This window comes from Camelus bactrianus, chromosome 33, assembly GCF_048773025.1.
Source record: "Camelus bactrianus isolate YW-2024 breed Bactrian camel chromosome 33, ASM4877302v1, whole genome shotgun sequence".
Taxonomy (NCBI): Eukaryota; Metazoa; Chordata; class Mammalia; order Artiodactyla; family Camelidae; genus Camelus; species Camelus bactrianus.
In genome coordinates, this window is record NC_133571.1 from 23436216 (window position 1) to 23462490 (window position 26275).

Below are 26275 nucleotides of genomic sequence, written 5' to 3' on the forward strand. Positions count from 1 at the left end.
TTGAAAGAATGGCAAATGCCCACTGCATATTCCATGAGGTCAGTCTACCCGGCTACCCAGCTGGTATTTCTCATCTCAGCAAATGCCACCCACATACACTCGGTCAGCCAAGCTCAGGATCATCACAAGTGTTTCTTTTCCTTTCTGGTGCACGTCTGTGTTGTTGCTGGTGTTCATTTGAGTCACTCAGTCTTGCAATTCCATCTACCAAACGTTCCTCAACTCTTTTCCATTCTTTTCCCCCTCTTAGATCAGCCTATGCCATTTCTAGAGGACTACTCATGTTTTGAAGCAATGAGGAGGTGAGGGGTGTAAGGGGGTAGAGTCCACGTACACAGACCACACTTCCGCTGCGGGCTAGCTGGGTGGCCTTAAGCATCTTCCCTCACCTTGCTCTGTGCTGTACGTAGACTAAGGTCAATAATGACACCTGTCATGTCGGGTTGCTGCAGGGCTTGGTTGAGGCAGTATGGTTAAAGCATTTTTATTACTTTACTTTTATTTTTATTTTTTTAATGGGGGTACTGGGGACTGAACCCAGGACCTCGTGTGTGCTAAGCATGCGCTCTGCCACTGAGCTATGTACCCTGCCCCCTGGTTAAAGCATTTTGAATGCTCAGGAACAGTAGATAATCCACAGAGGTGAGGGAAGGCTAGAAGTGAGTGGCAATGCTGGGAGGTGGTGAAGACGGCAATGGTAGCGGTGGCAGGAACAGTGCCTCCCAGCAGCCCCCTCTCGGGTACGCAGTCCGTGCGGCTGCCAGCATTATCTTCCCAAACTAAACGTGGGATTGCGTTACTCTCCTGCGTAGAATCTTTTGGTGGCTCCCATTTCCTGTGAAATAAAATCCAAACTCTTTAGGAAGGTATGTGAACTCCTGCCAAAAGGGACCCGGAATTATCTTTCTACCACTGTCTTCTGCCACTTGTCACCACTCGCGTCACAACAGAGGGATGTTGACCAACTCCTTCCTCGGCATTTCAGAGATTTGACTCCTAGTTTTCACACATGCTGTCTCTGCTTCCTACAACACTCTCCTCTGCAGCCTTGCGAGACCAAACACATGGGGCTTTCTTTGTTCTTTCCGCCCCCACCCTGGCCCCTCCCTGTGTTTCCATCACATGTGGCACACGCGCGTCACATGGTGGCAGGTTTTGCTCTGTGTACTGTCCACTTTTCCACCTGCCGATGTGCCCTGGCACGGAACGCCCCTGTCTACTCCTTTCTGTCTCTGTCACATGAGCCTGGCACATAGCAGGTGCTCAGGGATCGGCTAGCCGACGACTGCGCTGATGAGCACATCTGTAGCATCGGAAGGCATTGCACGCTTGAGCGTCACGTTCTCTCTCGTCGCTCCACACACACTCCTTCCAGCACGCGTGTATGAACGCAGGTGTGTACACGCAGGTGCCTGTGCATCCATGTACATGCGGACAGGCCGACCTACCAACACCCGTGCATGCACACATATTTTTGCAGGAGATACCAAGCCTTTTGCTGTTCTCTTTAATGCTCATTTCTCACTTTACCTTCCCAAAAGAGGACGTTTCCTTCTTTTGGAGCATCACTGAACTAAGCCCTGTGCTTGTAATGCACAATAAAGACTTTGTCTTGTGTGATCTAATGAAAACCGATACCCAAATTGGCGCCAGCGGCCTCCCAGTGACCCCCATTGCTTAGGACTCTGCTAAACCACAGGTAGGTATCTCCTCCGCAACAGCGACTCAAACGGGCCATCATAATCCACTCCAAAACCGATAACCAGGCCGTGCTCATTTTGCTGCATATAGTTTTTAAAAATCCAGTTACTAAAAGAAGAGTATCTGGTTAGTGTCTGCGGCCCCAGACACCAAGGCAGGCACCTGCTCTCTGGCCGGGAGGAAGGTCGGAGGTTATTTCGCAAGAGCACAGCTTCTCTGAAAGCTGGGAGAGAGCCCGGGGAGGGGAGGGCCGGGAGGGGCTGCAGGGCTGGGGGCGTCCGTTACTTCCACTTTATTTTGGGTCTTGGATTTTGCAATGTTGACCCTGCTCTGTGCTCAGGCAAGTACCAGATCATGATACTTGAAAGCAGACAGTGGCCCTGGGCTTGACTTCTGATCACAAGTAGTGGCCGCACTTGCCTGCTAATCTTTTTCACACCCCAGAAACAGCAATTAGACGAAGAAGCAAGTCGAGCCTCCATGGCTGTGCCTGACGTGGTTAGCAGGACGACTGGGTTCCGTCAGTTGTGGGCTTTGGGGAAGCCCACTGGACTCCAGATGTACCACAGACAGAAAGAAAGGGTCACCAGAAGGAGCCTTGGGGACCACACTTGACCACTGGGCTGTTCCTCTGCTCACAGGGACCTCCTGGGAGGAGCCTGAGTTCACTGGACTCTGTCTCATCACGTCCTGCCATGAGGCACACACGTGATAGTGAGGGTGGGCGGGATGGAGCAGATTGGAAAACAGACAAACCAAAGTTACAGGAATCAGACCCACTGATATGTTAGTTGGACTGTTTCTAACAGCCCGGGCCTCTCTGTGGAGACCCCGTCAGGTCTCAGTTCACTCAGGCAGCCTCCTTTCTCATTTTGGCTTTGGTATCACACATGATGGCAGCAGAGAGAGATACAGCTCGCTGTCCGCATGGCCACAGCAGGGACAGGTGGTGCGGTGGGACATGCCCTGCCACCCCAGCCTGCACGGTCTGGCCTCAGGTCCTGGCATCCCCACCACTCCTTTATGGACATGAAAACGTCTTCACATAAGTTGCCTAATGTGCTTCTCACAAAAGCTCTGTAGGGCAAGGCAGCTGTAATCACTTCTATTTTCTAAACAAAGCCATGTGCCCAGAGACGTCGCCTCTTGGCCCCAAAGTGCCCTGGGCCTGGGAGTCCGGCCATCCTGCCCCGCTCCCTCTGCTGCCCTGGGCCGGGCTGTGCCCTCACGCAGGAGGGTCTGAGAGCTGGAGTGACCAGCATGGAGGGCGTTGCAGTCATCCTCTCAGAGAGGGGCGTGATGGTGGCAGGCCTGTGGACATGGTCACTCGGCCCCACATCTAGGGGACCGCCGTGTGTCCCCGGATGCCAGTGTCCACATCCGTCCCGCTCACTGTTTCCACTGTGTGCGAGATGGGAGCAGAGCCGGCCGGGCCTCTGGCCTCTCCGACCTCACCCGGCAGCCCCACGGGGAAGCGTGCTGCTCCAAGGCCTGTCCCGGGGTCTGGCTTCTCTTTTCTGGGTTCTCCCCGGGAAGGAAGTTGCTCAGATGGTGGGGTCTTTTTTCATAGGCACGAGTGCCCTGAAAAAACACTAGGTGAAAAGTCTGCAAGTCTGCTCGGCAGCGCCCTGTCTGCTCCTCCGCTGCCCCCACCCCCCATTTCTCCTGGCTGTCCTGTTTTAGTTGGTGCCAATCTCGTCCCCCCTCCTGCATGTCCCTTTAGGGTGAGACGCCTGCTCAGTAAGCTTGGGGAAGGCAGTGTATTTTAGGCAGCCTGATGAAAGACTCTAATAGCCCCAGATTAATGCATTCATTCCTGGCCAATTGAAGGATTCATTATGGAGACTGGGCCGAGACTCCTCTGACGAAGCCGCCCTCGGTAATGAGCCATTCAGCAGCCGCATCCCTGCGTTGCCGGGGACCCGCGGAAGGGGGCCGCGAGGGGGAGCTGGGGGTGAGGGGACAAGGAAGGGGGTGTCTGGGCTCCTCCGGCACCAGAGGGAAGTTGTGAGAGCAAGAAGGTGCCTGCGCCCCGAGATCTGCGGCCTCTGGGAACAGAGAAGCACGTGGCAGGGCTGTGCCAAGCCCTGTGGTGCTGCCCACAGCACCGCCTGGCCTCTGAAGGCGGAGACGCGAGGGTCGGGGCAGATAGAGATGTCTCTGCTTTGAAAGCAAGCCCCAGCTGGGCAGCGGGAGCAGGGTGGTACGTGGGAGATGCCCCAGACAGCTGCCGTCTGTGCCCCTGACGAACACCTCAGCCCAGAACTCCCCGAGGACGGAGAAGGAGCCACAGGCCAGAGAAATTGAGGAGACAGCCTAGGGACAAGCTGGCCCAGTGCCTCCGCGGGGTGGCCTGGGGTGTGTGCTGGTGATCTCACCCTCCAGGGGGCCTCGGCAGTGGCTGGAGACGCGTGGCGGTCCCGGCTTCCAGGTGGAGGGGCTGAGATGCTCCTGGCGTCCAGTGGGTCAGGACCAGGGATGCTAAACGCCCTCCAGTGGACAGGACAGCCCTGCCCCTAGAAGCGTCCAGCCCCAGAGGTCAGCAGTGCCAAGGCTGGGAAACGGGCCCAAACCCTTCCTGTCACAGATGAGGAAGGGGAAGTGGGGCACGAGGTGACTCGCTCAGGGGTCCACAGACGGGGGTGCAAGGGCTGTGCTCATGGGGCTGTTAGCTCCTGGTCGTCCGCTGTCAGACTCCACACTGATGGGTGTTCTCACTCCATTTCCTCTCCCCCTGATGGCAGAGCACCCTCCAGCCCACGTCCCCAGCACGCCAAACTCCGTCGCCTGCCTTTATGCGCACACGCGAGTCCCTGCCCACTGCGGTCTAAGCAGATCTCTTCTGGGGCTTGGCTACGTGGGGGGCGCTGCTGCTCAGAATAGGGCCTGCCATGGGAGCTCGCGCCAGGCGCTGCGAGCTGCTGATGTGCAGCACGGTTGCAGACAGTTCCCCAGGAGGCTGGGAAGGAGACCCCTTCACACGCACGTAACTGTATCTCACGATTATTAAATATTGATTCATCTCAGCGGGGGCCGGTGCCTGACTCCGAGAGGAGGCCAATGCATGGACAGTGCCCACCTGACCTAGGCCCCGGGCACTGCGCCCTTGGCTGTCTCTGCGGACCCTCCTTCCCGGACTGACGGTATAGGCGGGAACCATTTCGACTACAGAAATAAGCATATGTGAGTTTATATCTGGAGCTCAGGACACGTGAATTATGAGCACTAGAGCTTAATAAAAATAGAAACGGAGTCTGCGTGTGGGGAGGGGCAGTTACAGGGACTTAGGGGAGCGTCCGTGTCTGCAGCCGCCGTAACCATCTCCCAGGGCCGGTGTTTGATGGGGACTTTGGGGGAGAGGGGGTGACAGCAGGAAGAGGGGTCAGAGATAAGAACAAACACGTACGTCCATAGTGTGCACTTAGTGAGCTGAGATCCATTCTCTGGGCATCTTGTTAAGCCTCTAGATAGACCACAAAAAATACAGCCAGACGGAAAAGAAACAGCCAAAAAGTAATTTAAAGGCCAACTTTTTAACCAGCACTTCAGCTTGGAGACACCTGCCCTGTGTTCCTTGAAGATGCCCAGCTCAGGGCACAAGCGTTAACGTTACTAATGTGTCTTCAACAGTCAGACCTGTGTGTAATTTATTGCCCCGCGACAGGTGTTTTGTTTAGCTTTTCTGTGTTACCCACCGTGTTCTTCTCGGTAGGAAAAGAGCAGCCTTTGGGCCACTCTGTTCTATGATGTCTGGGTGCCTCAGAAGACGCAGAGCCGGACCTCCCCCCTCGGGGGTCATGGGGCCCGGACCTGCCCCCTCAGGGGACGCAGAACCTGGAGTTCTCGGAAGCCCGTTGACACGTCCTCTGGCTTCACAACAAGTAGCAAATTCTGAAACAGGAGACACAGCCGCCCTGCCCTCTGATTCACAGTGGTCAGCTGTGTGGGTGTGGGCACGCCCAGGACGTGTGTGCGGCTTCGGGGGTGCGGGAGTCAGTAACAGCTTACTCATTCCGGTGTCCGTAGTTAGTCTGTGGAAACTTTCAGCAGAAATATGTCTTTGACTACGAGGGAGCCATAGGAAAGATAACTTGTACAGTTCAGTTCAGCCGGACAAGTGAACGGTCATTTCCTGCGTCCCTCCGTCTGCAGGGAACAATGCTCCACATGGGGCACATAAAGGTGGAGCCTAGAGAAGAAATAAAAGTGTGGTAGGTCGTTCCTCGAGCGAGGTCCAAACACCGACAGGTGCCAAGGCAGCGTGTGAGAGTGTTTTGAACAAAGGCCTGAGAGGACAGAGGATGGAGACATTGATTCTGGCCGGGAGAGTTCATGTACTCAGCATGCGCACGCTGAGTCCCTCCTGTGTGCTGGGCGCTGTTTAGTGACAGCAAGAGAGGAAGCAAGGCGCTTAAGGTCTCGTGAGAAGAGATGGACGACAGACATTAACAAATCCGTGAGATTTCAGAGCATGAGCACCTGCCCTGAAATGACTGCAGCAGGTGCTGGGATGGGGCAGGGACACGGCGGAGACACCGCGGTCGGGACGGGTGCAGAGGGGGCGACAGTTGAAATGAGAGCTGAGTGACAAACAAATAACCGCATGATGATCTGGGACAGAGCATCTCAGGGAGGGAACAGAAACAGCAAAGGACTGAAGGAAGGACCAGCGGGGCACCTTCCGGGGCAGATGGCAGGTCCCGGGCCTGGAGTCCAAGGAATTCCGGGCAAAGGAGACACGAGAAAGCCAGGCGTCCTCAGAGGCCAGCGTTGCCGAGTCTTAGAGACACGGTGTGCACTCTGAGCGTCACTCTCAGGGCGATCAGGTGCCATTAGAGGTGTTTAAGCTGAGGATGATAAGATCTGATTTATGCTGTTTGGGGTTTTCATTCGTCCGCCTGTGATACGGAACGTGGACTGTCCATGTACACAGTAGAAACAGGAAGACCACAGAATAGATGGACATGGGGAGTAAGAGGGACGAGAAGGTCCCGAGGCAGCGTGAGGGTTACTTCTGAGATGAAGCCAACTGGAATTAATACCTGGATATAGAAACTGAGGGAAAAGTGGGAACTGGGGACAATCCCTACGTCTTTGTCCTGGGCAGTTAGGTAGACGGCGGTGTCCTTAACGAGGTTGGGGCAACTAGGATAGAGAGGTGATGAATCCAGAACTCTGGCTGGGACGTAGTAAGTGAATTTTTCCACCAAGCAGTTAAATAACTGTTATCTGGCAGCAGGCCACGTTGCTATGCTTTATTGCGCATGCGGTGTGGACCCGGCATTGTTCGAAGTCCCATGTGTGTGAACTCACTGAATCCCAGGACAACCCTAGGGGAAGGGTAACTGTTAGATCTTTTATTTTTTTACAGAGGGGGATGTGAGGCCCCCTGACGTGCTCGGAATAATGTGTTCCTTGGGGGTGCACATCTCTCGCGGCTCTTTTAGGGGAGACTGTGCAGGTGTGTCTCCCACAGTGAGTGGCCGGGGCCCTCCATCCTCCGCACCAGGAGAGGGCCGCTCCCTTCCTGAGTCGTGCGGGGGGCAGATGGCCTGCTGTCCAGATTCACTGACATCCTGGGGGGCTCCCTTCCGCCTGCTGCGAGCGGATGAGGGAGGAAGGGAGTCGCTGTGAGGTTCCCAACGTGCCCTTTTCCACGTAAAGTTCACTCGTGGTACTTCTTTAAACTTCGGCTGCTACTGCGTTTTGTTCTCGGGCGTGCCGGGGCCCCAGCTTCCCGCGTAGCCTTTAATTAGCTTCTAGATGTTGTCATCTCCGCCGAGAAGCGACTGGCTACGAGCCCCCCGGTCTCCGGGGGAGACAGGAGAATCTAATGAAGACATTCAGTGTTTCTCAGGGACGCGTTTGACACGCTTTGTAGTAACAAGAAGTAGTGTCGAAACTTTCCTCCTTTTCATTTCACGGGAGGATTCCACTCTTGCTGAGAACTTGTCGCTTGAAACAGACCAGCCTGCGTCTCTGCCCCTGGCGCAGAAGGGAAGAGGCTTCGCCTTGATCTGTTCGCAGGCCGTGACCTTCATGAGCGGTTTAGTGGCAATGAGGCCTCGGAACAGAAAATCAGCTTGAAACCAACTGACGAGTTACCTTGGGCAGCAGTGGGGCCACTTCCCGGGCCCCCGGATTCAAGGCCGGGTAATGAGATGTCCCTTCCACCTGCCTTAATTATTCCCAAAGATGATGGTCACCGGAGTGTCGGCGTAACTCGAGCTCTCATCTCGGAGTCAGCCACGTTGGAACTTGGCTGGAGAGAGGCAGAAGCTCCCATCAGGGGAGTCTGCCTTCCTCTGAACTCAGCCTTGCAGGTACTTGAGGAAGGAGAAAAGTCCGTGGCAGAATTAGTGCCGCACGCGGTCCCGGCGGGGTGGGGAGGCCTCCGCCGCCACCTCCCCACTGCAGTCAGCACGACTCCCCATCGCACGTGGTTTTACAGCTTGTTCCTGAGTGTGCAGCCGCCAGTGCTTTCAGGCAGTTAGGAATCAAAGTGCTGGTGACGCCATCAAGGCAGCCGTGGATATAATGCTCTCGGCACCCTTGGCAGCCAGCAGAAGGACAGCCTGGGCTGCTCCTGCAGAGCTGGGCGCAGGAGCCCTGGGAGGCGGGGACTCCATCCCTGCCCTGCCCCTTGGCCGCCATCTGCCCTGGGTGGGGCGGCCTGGGGGATGGGAGTGACCCGCACCCGCTCACCTGGGCAGCTCTCAAAGGCAGGGGGGGAGTCTGAGCAAGGGGACCATCACCAGGAGGCCAGGGGACTATGCACCACACGCAGACACGTGTCTGCTGTTCACGCTCAGGATGGAGAAGCGGAAGCTCCTCTCGGGGCGGGCGACGGCCCTGCCTGCGGCGGGAAGGCCATTCTCTCTCCACGAAGCGGGTTTCCGAGCAGAAGCGGGAACACCCTCCGGACGTGGGGGAAAACGACCCCGCGGAAAGCGCAGCGGCGCTGAGGACTCGGGGACCCGCAAGCTCAGGCCGGGCCGCCTCGGCGCCCGGCAGGTGTCCTGAGCCCCCCGGGGATGCCCCCTTCCTCTGAAGAGCCCTCGGGGCTCGTGCAGGAGGCCCCCTGGCGGGCGGGCCGGGGCTGCGGTCCGCGTGGCGCTCGCTCTGGCGCCGCCCTCCCGGCCGCGCCCTCCGGCTTCACTGCCTGGGCTTCCTGCCCGCTGCCAGGCGAGGCCTCTGCCAGGCGGCGGGGCCGAGGCGGCGGGGGCACGGCCCCCCGAGGAGGCGACGCGGCGAGGCCCCGGCTGCGGGGAGCGGTGGGAACACCCAGCTCCCGGGGAGGGGACGCAGACACGGAGGGGCCGGGGCTCCCCGCCAGCCCCGCTCCGGGTGGTGTGTGGGGACCGCGCTGCCAGGGGCCCCCGGGGTGCTGGGAGAAGGCCTGGCCCGCCCCTCGGGACCGGCTGTCCCCGCCGCCGCAGGCGCCTCGTCTCCCTGCCGGCAGCTGCAGCGCGCAGGGCAGTCCGCCGCCGCGGTTCCCCTGATGCCCCGAAGCCCGCAGGCTGAGCTCGGGGCTGAGACCTGCCCTTCCTGGCTCGGTGCTTTGAGCACGCGGTTACCCGGTGGCCGCCGCGGTGCGCTGCGCTAGACGGGACAACGCGTGGGCGAGACCCAGTGCGGACAGCAGGTGTGAACCTCTTCCAGGAGGAACAAGGAGAGGGTCCTGGGTCTCTCTCTCTCTCTCTCTCTCTCTCTCTCTCTCTCTCTCTGTGTCTCTCTTTTTTGCAACTTTCCTCATGACATCATGTATGTGAATCAGGTTATTTATTGATTTCATTTTTTGTACCATCATTTTGCTTTTTAAGGAGCTCAGTTTTGTATCCACTTTAGTTGATTTTTGCAGGGACACCCATCAGAGACCCTGCCATTTGCCTGACTCCCCGTGTGGTGGGCGACCTTGGGCTCACTGAATCACCTCGCTGGGCTGCAGGGTCTTCACTGTATAATGCGGACGATGCCCATGAGTTTCTGAGGGTTCAAAAGGCGGCAGAAATGTTAAGCCCCTGGCAGAGTGCCCGGCGTTCATGGTCCCGCCCTTCCCACCCCATCTCTCCCGCTGCGTGAACGGGTCCCTGAAGAGCTGGTCCCGTCTGGGCTGTGGAGCCCGAAGCCAGTCATCTGCGCATTCAGCCCAAAGCGTGGTCCCGTGCACCAGAGCTGGGAAACAGCTGGCGCTTCCAGACACCATGATTGCTGACAGTCCCCCAGGTCCCCACACCGAACAACTGAGGAAGGGAGCGTTCTTAGCGATGTCTTGGATGTTGTGAAATATGGCGCACTGATGGTGACAGGTAGGTTGCTGTGAAATGCAATTTAGGCTGATACGGCCAGTGGCAGAGGGGCGGGGAGCGGGGAGCACGTGGGGTTTGCTTCCTTCTCCTGTGTCTCCATCAGGAAGGACTCAACCAGGTCAGGGAGCAGGGATCCTAAAAACTTCCACGTCTCAGCCGATTCTGAAAGGAGCAAACTCCGAACTTCGGAACCAGTGGCTTATGACTAATCCCGAACAAATCACTGGCTTTGCTCCCAGGGCTTCATGACTTTCCCACAAACATGAGTGGTTTTAATATGGAGAGAGAGAGAAAGAGTGAGATGTGAGAGATGACAAAATGATTCTGGTAAAAGAAATAACAATCTGCCTGTGGCTGTGTCATTAAGGAGCTCTGTGCATTTTTCAGACTCTAATTTGGGATTCTGAAGATCCAGACTCTAACCTTTCCTTCTGGAAAGCGGAGGCAGCAAGCACGTCGCTGGCAGCGGAGGGGTAGGTAGGGTCCTGTTGCAAATCCCACCCCAGGCTGCTTCCCGGTGTCCTCGCTTAAAGAGGCTGTTTATCTCAGAACCACTAGCTCCTCTGCAGAAGTGGTCGGTCAGCATCCACCTGTGGGGGGTCATGCCCACTTCAGCCTTTAGACCAAAGCACCCCCCACCGCACCCAGTGTCTGTTCTCCTACTAACGGCTTCTGGAGATACACATTTTTAGTAACACTAATAAATCACATTTGAATTGTACTTTACATTTGAAATGTGATTGCTCACAGTTTTATCTGATTCATAGAACATCTAGTTTACAAAGACAAGATAGGTATTGATGTAATCAAAATAATGAGACAGTTAAATGATTTACGTGAGTTTGTACAGCGAGTAATTGTCAGGTCCAGGCTTAATCTCTGTTCTTCTGATGCAAAACTTAGGACTTCTTTTTTTTTTTTTAATCAAAAGAGATCTCCCAGATCGCACAGTTTTGGAATATGTATCCTGTTATATAAATAGGTGTATTGGAAAAAAGGAAGAAGGGGGAAGGAAGGAAGGACAGACTGACTACTCTTCAGTCAAACTAAGCCAAATAGATACCTCTCAGTGGACTCAGAGCTCAGTCAGTTCTCGGTCATGAGGTGGAGGCAACTGGGGGCCCCAGTCGCAGGAAGCAGCCGCTCCTGCTCTGCCTCAGGTGAACGCTGTCCTGGAAGAGGCTTTGCGGCCCCCGGGTCCAGTGCACAGGGCGGGGAAGGTAAGAGGGAGGAGGACGATTAGGAGGTGCTGGGGCTGGAATGGGGGCCCACGAGACAGGTGTGCAGATGCTGATAGGCCCACAACAGGTACTGATGGAACCTCACGCCACATAGGAATGAACAGAGAGCTCCCCCTTCCCTAGGTGCCTGTGGGCATACGGACAGGCGGTCGCCGGGAGGCCCGCACCAGGATGCCCGCTGAGCAGCAGACCTGTGCGTGGGAGGGAGGTCAGCGGGACCCGAGACCCCGGGACCCCACGGCTGGGAACGTGCGGTTCGCTGCGCCCGGCTCTGGATGAAGACAGTGCGCTCGGGGTCAGACACAATCTGCCTTCAGGCCCCACCTCGGGCACTTACTGCCTGGGTGACCCTGAGCAGGTCACTAAAGTCTTACTAAGCCTTCATTTCTTCATCTGTAAGTAGGAATAATAATAGTCCTTTCTCATGGGAGCCTCGTGAGAGTAAATCAGGTAACGGAGTCAAGCTCCCTGTGAGATTTCTAACCCTCAACAGATTCAGATCGTGTGTGTGTGTGTGTGTCTGTCTGTCTGTCTGTATGTGTGTGTGCATATGGCTGGTTTCTGTTTATTTTTTATGTATGTATCCATGAGTCAACATATTTATTTTTCAAACCCGTCTAAGCCCTCATTAAAAGAAAGGAAATCCCCTGAAACTGCAGGTTTCAGTGGCCTGTCCTTGAACGTTTTCCTGTCCTCTCTGAGACCAAGTACCTCCTCACCTGTGAAATGTGAGAAGGGAAACACTCAGGATGACCAAGTGCGTCTCCATTTGCCTGGAACTTCTCTGGTTTTAGCTCTGAAAGTCCTGTGTTCTGGGAAGTTCCTTAGTTCCAGGTAAACCAGGACAGTGGGTCACCTTAGAAATAACATCCCCTCGTGCGGTTAATGCAGGGGTGACATGAAGTGCGGGAAATGCATGCAGAACACCGGTCACACAGCAGGTGTCTGGGGGGAGTAACCACTGCCGTCGTGATGTGCGCTGAGAGCCTCTGAGGGCTGTTCTCGGTGCTGGAGAGCCTCAGTCATGTCCGCACACTTGTCAAAATACGTGCATTTGTTCATTCAGAAAGTACGTGCTGCGCACGCACCGTGTTCAGACATCGTGGTATGTGCGGAGCACTGCAGTGACCGGGACGACCAGTTGGGTTCACACTTCATCTGGGCGAGCGGACAGCACATGGCAGCCCAGTCTGGCACGGGGGCGTCCACTTCAGGAGGGATGAGCCAGGAAGGCTTCGTGGAGGAACTCAGATTTAAAGATAAGACGGCCCCGGCTGGGTGAAGCGCAGGGAGAAAGGACCAGCGTCAAAGAAGGGTGTGGGGTGTTTCGGGAGGAAAGGAGGCCCGTGAAGTGAACGCTCACGCGCCAGGCTAGGGACCCAGGCCTGGGTGTCCCCGCGTGGGGTCTGGACCCCAGGGAAGTTGAGGGTACTCCAAATCGGCCCTTTTGATTCTGCAAAAACAGAGGTCCCAGGGCCTTAGCTGCGATGCGGCCCTGGCTGTGGAAACTGTCCCCAGCCATGTGGGCGTCTCGGGAGGAGGCGGGAGAGCCGAGCCGTCGGCAGCAAGGGCAGCACCTGGGCACATAGATCCGCCCGCGTCGCGCGAGGACCATGGTCCAGGCCGCCTCTGTGCATCCTCGGCCCCACAGGACCGTGCAGGGCCTCATAAGGCATCTTAATTTGGATTTAATAGGATATCTACTGTGTGCTAAAAACTGCAAATCGCTATTTATTAATGACATAATCATTAGAACAACACCTGGGCAGCGGATGCCACGAGGGAGGAAATTCCCTGGAATACTGCTTCAATAATTATGTTACTTAATTATTTACACCTTTGAATTAAAATTCAGTAAGAGCCAGGTGAAACCTTAACACATGGAGTGTGGACCTCCGGCCAGCGCGCGGGGCTCCTCGGGCCTCAGCCTTTCTTTCTGGGCAGAGCCCAACCAGTTTTGCTTTGTCTGTTTCTGTCGTGGTAGGTTTTCTAGATTCAGACTCAAAAGTCAGCCAAGACATCACGTAGCTCAACGTGGAAACCAGCTGACGGCCTTTTTGAGGAAGCATGGGCCCGTAGCAGGTGTCAGACTCGCCCCGGACCTTTGACTGTGTAACCCCGACTGCCGACAGGCGAGTGCTGCCTGCCCACCTGCCCCGATCCTCTCCCGTCTGCTTGTCTAAAACAGATCACACTCATGTTCTCCCCCAGAGGGTTTATCCTGAGGACAGCAGGGACCTGCCAGCTCAGCCGTCCAGCTGCTGTGGAACAAAATGGTGCTCTCATTTGACTCTGTATTTCTGGGCCCCCCATCCTGGCCATTGTGGGGCCCCAGCACCGTGTCCCTGCACTGATTACCAGGTCCCCCATCCCGGTGATCACAGGGCCTGGCACCGTGTTCTTGTACGGCTCTCAAACCTGCCCTTCTCCTTCCTCCTCACACAGCCAGCAGTTCAACCCAGGCCCAGACATCACTCGTAGAACTGATTTCTCTGAGTCCAGTGTCTGTCATGCACTCCCTCTGACGCACTGTCACTGGCTTATTTTGCTTTAAGTATATTAAATATATATATATATCTATATGGCATTTCCTTTTTTAAACAGTTTCAAATGCTTGCCATTACCTCTGGGACAGAGTTGAACCCAGGCCCTGGCCGTCCAGGCTGAGCCGTAATCTGGCCCCTGATCCGTCATTGACCTGGCAGCCCGTTCTTCTTCGAGTCAGTTAGCATTTATCGACCGTCCGTTCTGCGTTGATGGGACACACGTGTCTGCCAAGCACACACAGTATTCAGACTCACCAAGTCCTTCGCCCTGGGTGGAGCTTCTGTAAGTTTGCTTCATAAGCTTACTCCTTAAATCCTCAAAGAACCCCGTGAGGTTTGTGCAATCGGCTTCATCGCGTCCAGAAGTGAGGCACAGAGAGGTGCGGGCACTGGGCCAGGGCTGCCCAGCTTGCACAGGAGAGCGCGGGGTCTGGACCCCTGCCCTCTGGTGCCTCGGGCGCTGAGTAGACTTTGTCCCTCCGCCCTCATCATGCATTTCTGCGCTCACGTCTGCGCCCGGGCCTTTCTGCCCCCCGGGCAGGCTCCCTCTGGGTGGCCATTTCTCACTGTTGATCGCAAGCAGACTCTTTGCCGAGAAGCCTCTCTGACACCCACCCGCGTGCCCCTCCCCCTCGCTAACCACAGAACCTAAAGTGTGTGCGTTCTAGCGTCAGTCACACACAATCCTGTGACGAATGGTGCCTTGTGAGTCAACTCTCCAGGGTGTTTATGTGCAGTGCTTCCCCAAACAGGTGGTAAGTTCCTGGAGGGCCAACAGAATGTGTGCACTTCAGCATGTCGTTGGGGTCCCTAACCCACAGCTGTGCAGGTGGCAGGCGTTCACCTGCTGTTTGTTGAGTGACTTTCGGCCCTGCCTCCTCCAGGAGCCATCCTCCCTGACAAGCACGCTGGCCACCAGGCGTCTGAGTGGTAGTACTTTTCTCACATCGCCTCCTCTTGCTAGAGCGCCGTTCCTCCTCGGAGCCGATGGATTTTACTTACCTTCCGGGGTGTGGCTCGGGGGCCTCACATCCAGGAGCCGTCCGTGACATCCGTCTCCAGGCTGCTGAGGCCCGCCTCCTCTGCATTTGCCCGACGCCTTCTCTCCTATGTCACAGCGCGCTAAAGGGGGTGCGTCTGTGCCTAATTTTGCATCGCTGGACCATGAGCCTCTTGAGGACAAGCGCTGTGTCTTTTAGCGTCAGGGCCTCAGTGCTGAGCGCAAGGCTGCCATCTGGCAGTGCTCCGTGAATGCTGGTAGAGGATGAACGAGTGGGTCAGTGGATGAAAGCAAACAGAGCCGTCCTGGCGTGTCTGTAATGGCCTGCCTGGTGAGACCGGGTGAGACGCGGAGCGTGTCCATGGAGACGGTCCTGTCTCAGTTGGCCAACACTTTCTGATGGGTGTGGACTAGCTAAGACCATAGCGCATCCTTGTCAGTTCAGTTTAATTTTAAATACCGACCGTGTGTCAGCAGTCGCCACCTAGAAAACGATGCTTCTAATCCCCTAGCATCTCAGGCGCCATGCCAGCTTCGTCCTAGTAATTGAGACCGCACCTCTGGTCACACCGCCTCCGCTCTGCTGCACGAGTGGTCCGCCTTTCAGATTCATCCAGGGGCAATTTGCCACCTTCAAGCCGCACTCTGAGGCAGGGCTGAAAGGCCAGCGAGCTTTCACCAACTTCTGCTTCACGAGTTGGATACTTTCCAGCGGTCAGTGGAGGGAGACAGTTCTAGACAGTTCTCCCAAGCATGAGGTGTGATTGTCTCATTTGATATACTCACTGTGCTGACAGCGCTGGCCCAGGCTCCCGGCTCCTCGGCTGGGGGACTGTCCATTGTTCTCCAGTGTATGATTAGCAGATTAGCGCTCGTGTAAGAAGCCAGGAAAATGAACTCCCAGTAGGCCCTTCCAAAGCAAGAGCAATTCATTACCCAGCCTGATTTCCGCTTAAAATGTACTTTACGCACACTTCCAACTACAAACACTAAATCACCCCGTGTTCCCAAAGTCCATCATTTTTTATTTTATTGCATGGCGTTGGCGTGACATAATCCCTCGCAGAGCGTCTCGGAGTGCTTTACAGATCAATAAATTACTTACCTGCGGAGTTGAGGCGATCTCCGCAAGGCCATCAGAGCCGTTCTGCAGGCAGCCTGTCCTCTGGGAAACAAGCAAGGCCGGGTGGTGCCAACGGGGTGCGGATCAGGGCCAAAGGCATGATTGCGGGTGGGGGCGGGGTTTCAGGAAGTGCATGTGCCAGTTAAAACTCCGAGAATGAAAGACTTCAAATTAAAATGACTCTAGAATTCGGAGAGCTTAGGCATTTGGATCTTTCAGACAGTCAGCAAATCAAGTGTTCAGTCATTAACTCATCAGTTATCTTTCTCTCCTGGAAGCTTCAATCTAGCTTGTAAAATGGTGCAGCCATAAATTGCAGGGTTGTGCTTTGGATCTTAGAGCCAGTGGTCATCCCCAGCCTTCACCACATCAACTCTCCATTGTTTCTGTCCTGCCAGATACCTGTGAGGGGGCAGGTAAGCGTGTGTGCAAGGGTGTGTGCACACACACACACAGAAGCTGCCTCTCTCTACCTGCAGCCCCATGCGGATCTCAGTCTAAAGATGATCAGCTGGTGCTTGCTTTATGCAGGGCACTGCGTTCGTTCGAGACGCTGGCCCAGCATCCTACACTGAGCTCGTTTATAGTGTAGGAGGAAGACGAGACGCCTGTAACATGAGCGGGTTTGATTCAATGGCCTGGAGGAGGCTGTGGGCTCCCGGGAAGGAGAGGCCGCGTCCCCCTGCAGTCGCCGGGGAGGCCTCGTGGAAGGGGCGGCAGCTCAGCCAGGCCTTGAACAGTTCTGATCGGTTTAGACAGTTGGAGAAAGAGCCTAAGCGACCAAAACCAGGGATTGAGGATCAGGAGACGAAAGCTCAGGCGCCCTTGTTAGTGAGGGTGCCCAGCGGGGTGGGCGCGGAAGAGCTGCAGGAAGGGAAGGAAGTAGCTGTGAGCCGATGCGTCACCACACCCCCTTTCCTGGAGGAGAAAATCCAGCAGGATCGGGGGCGAGTGCTGAGTGGCTCCAGGAGAGGGAAGGTCACACAGAAGGCTCCAGCCAGTCTGACCTGCATGTGGGGGTCGCACTCCGGCCGTGCCCTCATCGGGGGAGTAAGGTGGCTGTTTGGCTTGCTTGGGCTCTCTTGCAGGCCGATGGCACTGTGTCCTGGGGGAGCACGTGTCCTGGGAAGGCACACGGCGGTGGCTCGGAGGCATACTGATTCAAGGAGACAAACGGACTTGAGGATGCCTGAAAGACCCGGACAGGGGGACCCACTTAATTTGTGAAGAACTAACATGTCAAAACCAGTAGCAGTAGAACTGAAATGACGTGTGTGTTAATGGCTCTGTTCTGAGGTTGTCACAAACCTGTAGCTGGTCGGGGAGGCGGTTCCCTTGAACAATCATTATCATCTCATTCTACAAATATTTGTTTAATTTTTACTAGGGGTAGAAACAAAAGTAAGACCTGGCTGAAGCCGTCGAAAAGCCCATGGTCTAGCAGGGGAGAGATGCTGGGCGAGTAACCACAGCACGGTGGGAAAATGCCAAGGACTGGCGTTGGGGTGGAGCAGGCAACGCATGACCCCCTTACCTTATAAACCCGTTGGCAGACCAGGTAAACGAGCAGTCATATGCGAACCAAACATCACGTTCCTGGTGGTAAAGATGATCCCGGGGAGTTAGGCTGAGATGTGCAGCAACGGTGAGCTTGCAGTTCTGAGCCCCAGGACGGGACAGGTGCGCAGCGCTGGCTGCGGCGTGGGACGCAGCATCCCCAGGGCACGCTGCCGGTGAAACAGCAGTGGGAGGTGCCCAGTGTGGTGCAGCTTCCGAAGGGAACCCCAGCTCAAAAACAAAAAGACTAAACAAAGTCCAGGGATCCTGCCCCCAAGTTTACCAGTTGGAATGAACCCCTCCCGTCCTGGGGGAGCTTGATTGAAGATACAGAGAGAGAGTAAAGACCTGTGTGTTTTGACCCTCGGGGGCATGTGATGGATCTGGGAACAGAGAAGAGAGGCAGTGGTCAGTGTGAGGTGGGCAGGGAGGGGGAGGGAAAGCTGCAACAAAGCGGCGTTTGATTCGGGTCTAAAAGGACGACTGGGAGCTTCCCAGCAAGGACATCAGGAACCACGTAGACCCCAAAGGCAGGACGGCCAGTGATGTGCTGGGGCGACAGTGGGGCCAGTGGAGGTGGGATCCCGGGGCGTCAGTGGGGACAGAGGCTGGCGCTTGCCTCTGAACGGCCCGGCTTGCGAGGATAAGGAGCTTGGGTGTTACCAGGTCGGCAGCCGGGAGCGACCGGAGGTGTCTAGGCGGAGACGCCGCTTGGTCAGAATCGCATCGTGTAAGGTCGGCTGTGAAGGCGGCATGGAGAACGAGTGGGCGTGGGCGGTGACGGTGGGGACAGAAGGGGCAGGAGGCGGGGAGCAGTTACTGCAGGGCTGCGGTGGACCCGTCCCTTCAGACTCTCTGCGGCTGCGTTTAGACAGGAGGCACCGCAGGTCAGCTCAGGATGCCTCTTCCGTGTTGAAGGTCTTCCCTCTGGTTCCTCGCCATCTCTGCAGCCCCTGTCCCTCAGCCCCCGCTTCCTCGGCTCACTGCCGTTTTAGGACAACAGAGAAATGTTCCAGCAGGATTCTTATTTCCCTTCCTCGGTCTTGTCTCCACAGTCTCTCCCAAAATTGTAGAGATTTCATCGGACGTCTCCATTAACGAAGGCAACAACGTCAGCCTCACCTGCATAGCGACGGGCAGACCGGAGCCCACGGTCACCTGGAGGCACATCTCCCCCAAAGGTAAGAGAGGCGGCTTGCTGTGCGGTGTCGTGACACCAAGCGGGAGGCCTGCTGGCCGTGGACGGAGGTGATGGCGCTGGTGACTTGGTCCAAGTTGCCTGGTGACAAGACTCCATGGCTCTTCGTGGCCCCTAGGAGTTCAGAAGTCACGCCTGGGGGGCCCTCCCGCCCCTGGGAACCCCATCCCGGTTGTTTCTGGGTGACGCGGTGGTAAGATGTTCCAGGCGGTTAGATGCGCCGGTCGCGCGTGATGGCGGAACAGCCGGCTTTGGTGGTGGCGTTCGGCTGGCTGCTTTAAGAGAGAAAACACAAGCGCCCAGTGATGTGTGAGAGCTCTGAGCGGCCGTGCTCCTCAGGAAAACTTTCCAAGTGTGCGCGTCTTCACTGTTGCCAAAGGTCCGGTGGCCGGTCCACGCGTCGCTCTGTGGTTTGGTTGTCGTCCTGCTCTGGTTGGTCCTGGGTGACCCACAGGACTGCGTGCGTGCCTGAACTGCGAAATTCACTTTGTCTGGATGTCCAGGTGTTGTGCAGACCAGACCAAGAGCTGTCTCGTGCCTTCATGGGTTGAACTTTTAGAACTTAAGGCCGGATGTCCTTTGTTAGTAAGCTAGCGTGTGTGCACGGTCCATGGTGTTATTTCAGTTGTTCTCAAACGTCTGCTGAGCACTTGGGGGCTTAGCAATAAACCAAAGCAGACAAGGTCCTGCACTCACAAGCTCACATTCTCCGGAGACAAATAACCAAAATAATAATAATACAAACAATAAGAGGTGATACGGATGAGAAGACAGAGCAGGGCACGCTGACAGAGGGACAAGAGGCGTGGTCAGGCAAGGCCTTTGGCGAGGTGACATTTGAGCAGAGGCATGACTGAAGATCCTTAATTTCACTGCTCCCGTCCAGCCAACGTGAACAAGACTTAGGTAAGTGTCTCTGTGCGTGCCTGACGGCGTGTGCGCTCTGAGTGGTGCGGGGTCAAAGAAGCTGAAGGAACCGCAGTGGTGGTCGTTTGCGTGCTGTTGCAGGATGGGTTCCACTAATGCAGACCCTGCAGGACGTTTGTTGGAGGTGCCCTTGGGGTCGGCCCCGGGAAAGGGGAGGGAGGGTGGCAGGTCCATGCAGTCCTTGGAACATCTCTGCTGACCCCGCGCTGAGGTCTGGACACAGGGTGACCCTCCAGGAATGTCCTTGATTGAGGTTGTGGGGGTGGCCTCTTAGACCAGCGCAGCCATCGGTCACGGAATCTGGGCTGTCCCCAGAGGGACTGTGACCTTGGCCAGGCGTCTCTTCATAGGAGACAGTCCCCACGAGGGGCTACAGCTTGGGGCTTCCAGCCACTGGGGCAGGCGACCTCCGTTCCTGGGCACGGGGGAGCGTCCCAGTGTCCACTAGACCCAGGCGTTTGGAAACCAGTCAGTTTAAAGCTACGCCTGAGCCCCCTTAGCGAACCGCCTCCGTCGCAGTGACAGTCTGCCCTGGTAGCAGATCTCAGAGGAGGTGCGAGGTTTCCTGTGTCTGGGCTGGCGTCCCGGGCGCTGTCTCCTGCCACCACTCCCGACACCCCCGCCGTGAGGAGAGGAATCCGAGAGCCGCTCACATGTCTGTAACTCTCTCGGTTTGAAATGACCTTGCACGGGGGCTGGCCCACAGTCTAGGAGGAGGCCTCCGCTGGGCGTGAGGCCATCCATGATGGAACGTGGGCCCAGGGCACGTCCGGAGGAGGGGCGTCCAAATGGACAGGCGCTCTCGTCCGCGGTGCGTGCCGTGCATCGCTGCTTAATGCCGAGCCCCCCTGGTCCTCGGGGCCACCGGACGCCGGGGTGGCGGGTGCGCTCAGGGCCGGCAGGACATTCATCATCACCGTGGACTGTGGCCCTGTGTCCAGAGGCGCTGCGCCCCCTCCCGCGGAGCCCCTCTGTCTCCCGTATGATGTCTTGGCTCCTCCCTCCTCCGCCCTTTCTGGGCCCTTCTCTCCTCTCTTCTTCATTTCCTTCTCCTCCTTTCCCCTCGCCTCCTCGCTCCCCTCTCTCCTGTCCCTCACTTCCCCCGTCACTCCATTTCACTCCACGCTGTCCTCCCTTTCTCCTCTCCCTCCCTCACTGTCACTTCCGTCCCCTCTCTGGCCTTGGCGCCCCCTCCGCTCAACCCGCTGAGGTTGATGCTGTGGTGCCTTCGAGTCCTTCCCCCTGCCTGGCCGACCGGCTGCCTCGCTTCCCCAGGAGCCTCCCCTGGGCCCGGGCCAGATGCGTCCATTCTTCCGGGGGTTTAGCTGCTATGGAAACAGAAGACGGATCACGGGGAGAGGAGCGGATGATCAGAATCTACCTGCAGATCAGAGTAATTCAGACGAGCAGCTTTTTCCAGATCCCTGGTGCGGATTAGCCACCCCGGGTCCAGGCTGACGAGACAGCCAGGCAGCGACTAACCACCTTGGGGCGTCTCAGGGCGCCGCGCTCCGTGACTGATTATTTGGAGATCAGAGCTGTCACTGGGCTGCTGGCAAGCCCGGGCAGAGGCTGGGGACCCTTCGCAGCCAGGCCTTCATCTTTCCCCCCACTAAACGGTTCCACAAGGCTGCTTATTTTCCACACGGTGGGACAGGCTTGGCTTCCTTGGAGAAAAAGATACATGCGAGCAAAGGCTCCCAGGGCCAGGAGAGGCTGCGTCTCTCTCCCCTGTCCTGTGGGCAGGCCCCGCTTCAGTCAAGGTCGCCGTCACCCGCACACGTGGTAGGGCCCTGATGGAGGGTGACCCAGCCTGAGCGCTCTGGGCCCCCTTGGTGGCTTCGTGGCGGGTTCTCCCCAGACCGAGCTCTTGGCTCTGCACGTTTCTGAGAAGCCCTAGTTTCCTCTATCACAGTCCGTGTGGTGCTCCTTGCTATAAGCTTATGCAAACCTCTTTGCTTTTTAGAAAAATGACGGAGGTGACATTGGTCTATAACATTATAGAAGGTCCACGTGTAACGCATGGTGTTCTGGCTTCTGTAAACACTACAGCGAGCTCACCACTGATCCAGTTTTCATCCATCACCATCACCATCACCACTTCACTGACCACCCCCCACCCCACCTCCCCTCCGTACCAGTTACTCCGGCCTCTGTAGCCGCGCGTTTGGTTTGGTTTGTGCATTTCTTTTGCTTTTCGTATGTTCCACATGGAAACGAGGTCCTATGGTTGCTGTCTTCCTCTTCCTGGCTTATCCCGCTCAGTAAAGGTCCCAGCCTCGACCACCTTTTATGTGGAGAAGAAATACAGAAATGTTTACCAGCAGCGTGTGAGTGGCGGCTGGTGCATCCAGATGCACAGGCGCTGGGAGTGATCTGCCGGGGGGGGGGGGTGCTTTCTCAGAAGGTTGTCCACCTGGCATTTCACGCCAGGTGGGGAAAATGTCCCTTGTCCTCCTCCAGACAGAGATGGAGGTGAGACTCCCACGCGACCCCTCAGCGTCGCCGTGGGTCGTGAGCAATAGCGTTCCACCTATCATACTGGTCTTGTGTCTTTAGATCCTCTCATGAACTTCCAGCTCCCAGGCGTTCAAAGGGCAGGTGCACGAGCTTTGTAGAGACACCGGCCCTCGCTGTGCACACCTGCTGCGAAGGGTACAGGTGTCGTGGGCACCTGCCTGGACCTTGGTCTTCTCAGGAGGAAAAGCCTGTCTCACTTTCCTACTCAGGAATCCCACCTGGGGCTGCACGGCTGTTCTCATGGCCCCTCCCCAAATCCCATGTGTGAGCCTGCTGCTCGGGTGCCGGAGCCCAGCCTTGGGCCCACAGCGTCCATTAGACAAGCTCCCTCAGCTGTGTCCACCGTGTCTGGCCGGAACACGCAGCCCTGACCCTCAGGTCTCCCCGCCTCCTCCAAGCCGTCCTCTGTTCCTCTGCGTCTTCTACGTCAACAGATACACCATCCCTTTCAGTGTATCCATAAAGAGGCTAAAGACCTCACATGTCAGAGGAAAGCATTCTCCGAGCCATTTTTATGTCTCCAGCTTCTGTGGGCTGTCAGAGCTTCAGAGAGAAGGCTGCGAGGCCTGTGTTTCCCATCATGAGGCCTGGGTGAAGGCACGAGTCTGATCACTGATGCGTGCTCCCCTCACTGCATGGGGGTCAGGGGGCCCGAGTGCCCTAATGGGGACGCCCGCTTCGGTGCACCTGCGTCAGCCTTTCTCCCATCAAATAAAGCAATGAATATAATGATCTCACCAAGTCTGCTGAGAGGGCACCTCCGACCTGGCCATTGGTTGGGGCTCAGTAAGGACCAGTGGTCTGTCCCCAGAGGTGTCCTCACTTCCGATTCTTGAGTCCTTGAGACCAAGGCCTGCATGTCACTTGTCTTGGCTTCGCCGCCTCCTAGCACAACGCCCAGCCCCTGGAAAGCGTCTAAGAAGCATTTGTGGATTCAGCTGACAACGACTGTGTTTGCAACACCCCGAAGGGCATGGCTGGTCTGGGTTCAAGGCCTCCATCCCGGCCCTGGGGGGCGTCTCCCCGACGTGGGCGCTGAGCTCCAGACCTGCTGTGTGTCCTGCCGGAGACTGCTGCTGAGTCTGCAGGGTGTTTCCTGTGGCTGTGGCAGGTCCGCCAGCCTGTCCCCAGGTCCCCTCATGGGGAGGCTGCTGCAGGGCTCGACTTCTCCTTGAAGGAGTGACTGCTTGGCAAGGTCTCTTTTGCAGGGGTTGGGGAGGCCCACGAGAATCTCCGAAGGTGGGTCCTGGGCGGGCTCCCTCCGCCCTCAGCGCTGCTCGCTGCGGTCACTCTCAGGACATCAGTGTTTCTCTGACGGGTGATTCACCCAGTCCTCCCGGGGTCCCTAGTCCCTTTGCCAACTCAGCCTCCCCATCCCTCCCTGTGCCTCAACCCTCAGTGGCTCCCAGAGGTGTTGTAAGCCAATCCTGGGTGATGCCAGAGAGTGAATTCAGCAGCCTGTGAAAATGCGCCACTCCTCATGGGTTAAAAACAAACAAAAAACACTAAAAATGCAACGAAAGAAATCAGTACAAAAAAGAGAAATATTTTAAAACCTCTCCCCTCCGCCCTCCGTGTGTGAATCGAGGTGGTGTGGACATGGTCTGTTTCTTCCCAGGGCCACACGAAGACCCCGGGGGCGGGATCAGAGCAAGACTCTCTGTGCGCAGGGCTCCACGGACACCTTCCCTCTCCTCAGCCGGACAGGGCCCTCTGCAGGCCATCCCCACCCTCACCTGGGGGACAGAGTGGCCGTCCTCAGGGTCCTCTCCTGCCAGCTCAGCACTCCCACTGTCCTCGAAGGGCCCATTGGGCAGTGGGTCGTCCCGGCTTGCGGGTCTCACAGTTCTCAGAGGCACCAGGGGCGAGGACAGAGTGACCCTAGGAAGGGCGCTCCTGTCCCGGCCAGTGTCCCGAGCCCTGCCCTCCCCTGCGGCCCTGCCCTGGCCGCACGCCCGCCCACTTCCCGTCTGTCAGCCCTGACAGGCCGGCCACCCCGGCCAGGGCGCACTGAAGCACTAATTGGCACTGGAGGTAACACGGCTTGCGTTCACCCAGAGCTGGCAGGCGCCAGGACTCCGGTGACAGCTCTGGCAGAGGTGTCAGGAGTGGAGCTCTGGCATGCCACCGGCTGTGGCGACACCCGGGCACTAATAAGCAGCCTGTCAGCACTGGCATCAGGGGCCCCGTGTGGCACAGAGATCATCGGGGTGGCAGCCGAGAAGAGCGTCTCCGGCAGCGCGCAGCTGGGGAGGGGAGGGGAGGACGGCTAAGTGGGACTGAAGCCCGCGCCTCGCCCACCGCTGCTAACCACCAGCGCGAGGGGACCAAAGGAAATTTAAAAAGCAGGAAAGGAAAAGGCATTTGTAAAAGATCTGTCTCTATGCCAACACTGGACCACTCCTGGAATCTCATTTTCGTGGTTGCCCTGTAATTAGTGGCACAGGCTATAAATCCTCTCCGCAACGGGCCAAGGGGACTCAGTGACTAAATTACCGCCCCAGTCATGGCCGCTGTGCGGTGACACCAGGAATTGGCCTGAGTTCCCAGGACACAGGGCCCTGCGGGGGACAGAAGGCCCTGGGAGCTGAGGGCTTTGTGCCTTGTCAGGGCGGGCTCCCTGGCCAGGGGACCCACTGAGCTGCCCGTCTTGAGCTGGAGACTCAGAGTCTGGGAGAGGCAGTTCAGAGAAGGGTCTTTCCCTGTGGCGTTCTGTCCCCCAGCTGGCCGTGAGAAATGACTGGTGTGTCCAGCCTTCTCATCTGCTTCCTGAGGATGGGTGAGAATTTTCCAGCATGTCAGGCTTCTGCTTTGGGCTCAAGACTGGGCTGCTCTGAGCCTTCTGGAATGTCTGGCCCTTCTGTGAGGCTCTGACAACCTACAGTGACTCCCTCCCTTGGGTGGAGGCGACCTGCCTGAAAATGATGGGTCTGAAGGCCGGGCTGGCGGATTTGAGTCCCTTCCGCTACTCAGTGCCCAAAGCACGCTGGGTCAAGGGTCAGCCTCTCCGAACACGTGCTTCTTTCTTGACGCCATTCTTGCTCCTTGGCGTGGCACCTGGACATTCCGTGATCTGGGCCTGCACGCCCGGCCTCCCGCTCCCCAACCCACGCGGTCACTCCAGCGTGGTCACCACCCAGTCGGTGTCTCCTCTTTGCACTCGCTTCTGCTCTTAGATCCAGATAGAGTCCTTCTCCTGGAGAGAGCATTTACGACCAGGCTCAAATGCCGCCGGTCCGGGAGCTGTTGCCAACCCCCCCGCCGTCAGGCTGAGTGGCCCGCCCTTCCTCCCAGGGCCCGCGGTGCTTTGCCCGGGGGCGATGCTCGCAGCCGCTGCCGGCTGTGAGGCCCTCCCGTGTCCGCGGGGTCAGGAGAGCAGCGCCAGGCCCCACGCGGCGGCTTTGCGGGCCGCACACCAGTGGCGGGCCTCGTGGGGGATCGTGAAGGAAGAAGCGTCCAGTGGTGTAGAGGCGGCATTTTTCTTCCCTTTTTAAAATGGACTCTTTCTGGTGCATAATTTAAAACAAAATCAGGTTTGGCGAGTCATGGGTAAGATACAGGCGCTCAACCCCCGCGACATCATGTGTTTCCCAAATCCACCAAAGGAATCTGTGAGAAGAGGCTTCCCCCACCACGGCCTCCCCAGACGGCCCCCGGACCGAGCCTCGGACTCTTCATCTGCAAAACGGAGGTAACGAAGCCTCCGCGGCGCGCGTGACGGGATCGGTCAGGCTACAGGGCCGAGGTCCCGGCCCGAGCGTCGCACAGCCGGGGCCCAGCCCCGGAAGCTCCCGTCACCTGGGCCGGCCCCTGGCTCCTCACTCCCCGTCCAGGAGGCAAAAACCAAAGGGAAGAAATAAAAAGTCTTTTCTCTGAAAAGGCTGAATCCTTACCAAAGCCGCACCTCAGTCAGTGGCCAGAAGAGACCGACATTCAAAGCACCTCCCTGACCCCCACGACTTTCTAATTAACATAGGTGCTCGATTAAAATTCCCAGAGCACCCCCAGGCAGCTGACCCAGGAGGGACAGGTAATTGCTGGCGCACGGGGTATTGCAGTGTCATCGATGGGGGGAGGGAGAAATAATTGCGTCGTAGTGGAAAGTGGCAGATCTCCCGTCCAGAGCAGCGGGGGGGGGGGGGGGCACACGGCA

The 26275-nt window shown here is 57.1% G+C and overlaps 1 protein-coding gene across 3 annotated transcripts in view; it reads left to right on the forward strand.

Annotated features, from left to right (window-relative positions):
• NTM (neurotrimin) overlaps positions 1-26275 on the forward strand; it is an 826130-nt gene that overhangs the window by 697571 nt on the left and 102284 nt on the right. For all 3 annotated transcript variants that reach the window (XM_074356875.1, XM_074356873.1, XM_074356874.1), the window contains one exon: positions 18533-18658. In XM_074356875.1, coding sequence (XP_074212976.1) covers positions 18533-18658 — 126 coding nt within the window. The remainder of the gene's footprint in view (positions 1-18532; positions 18659-26275) is intronic.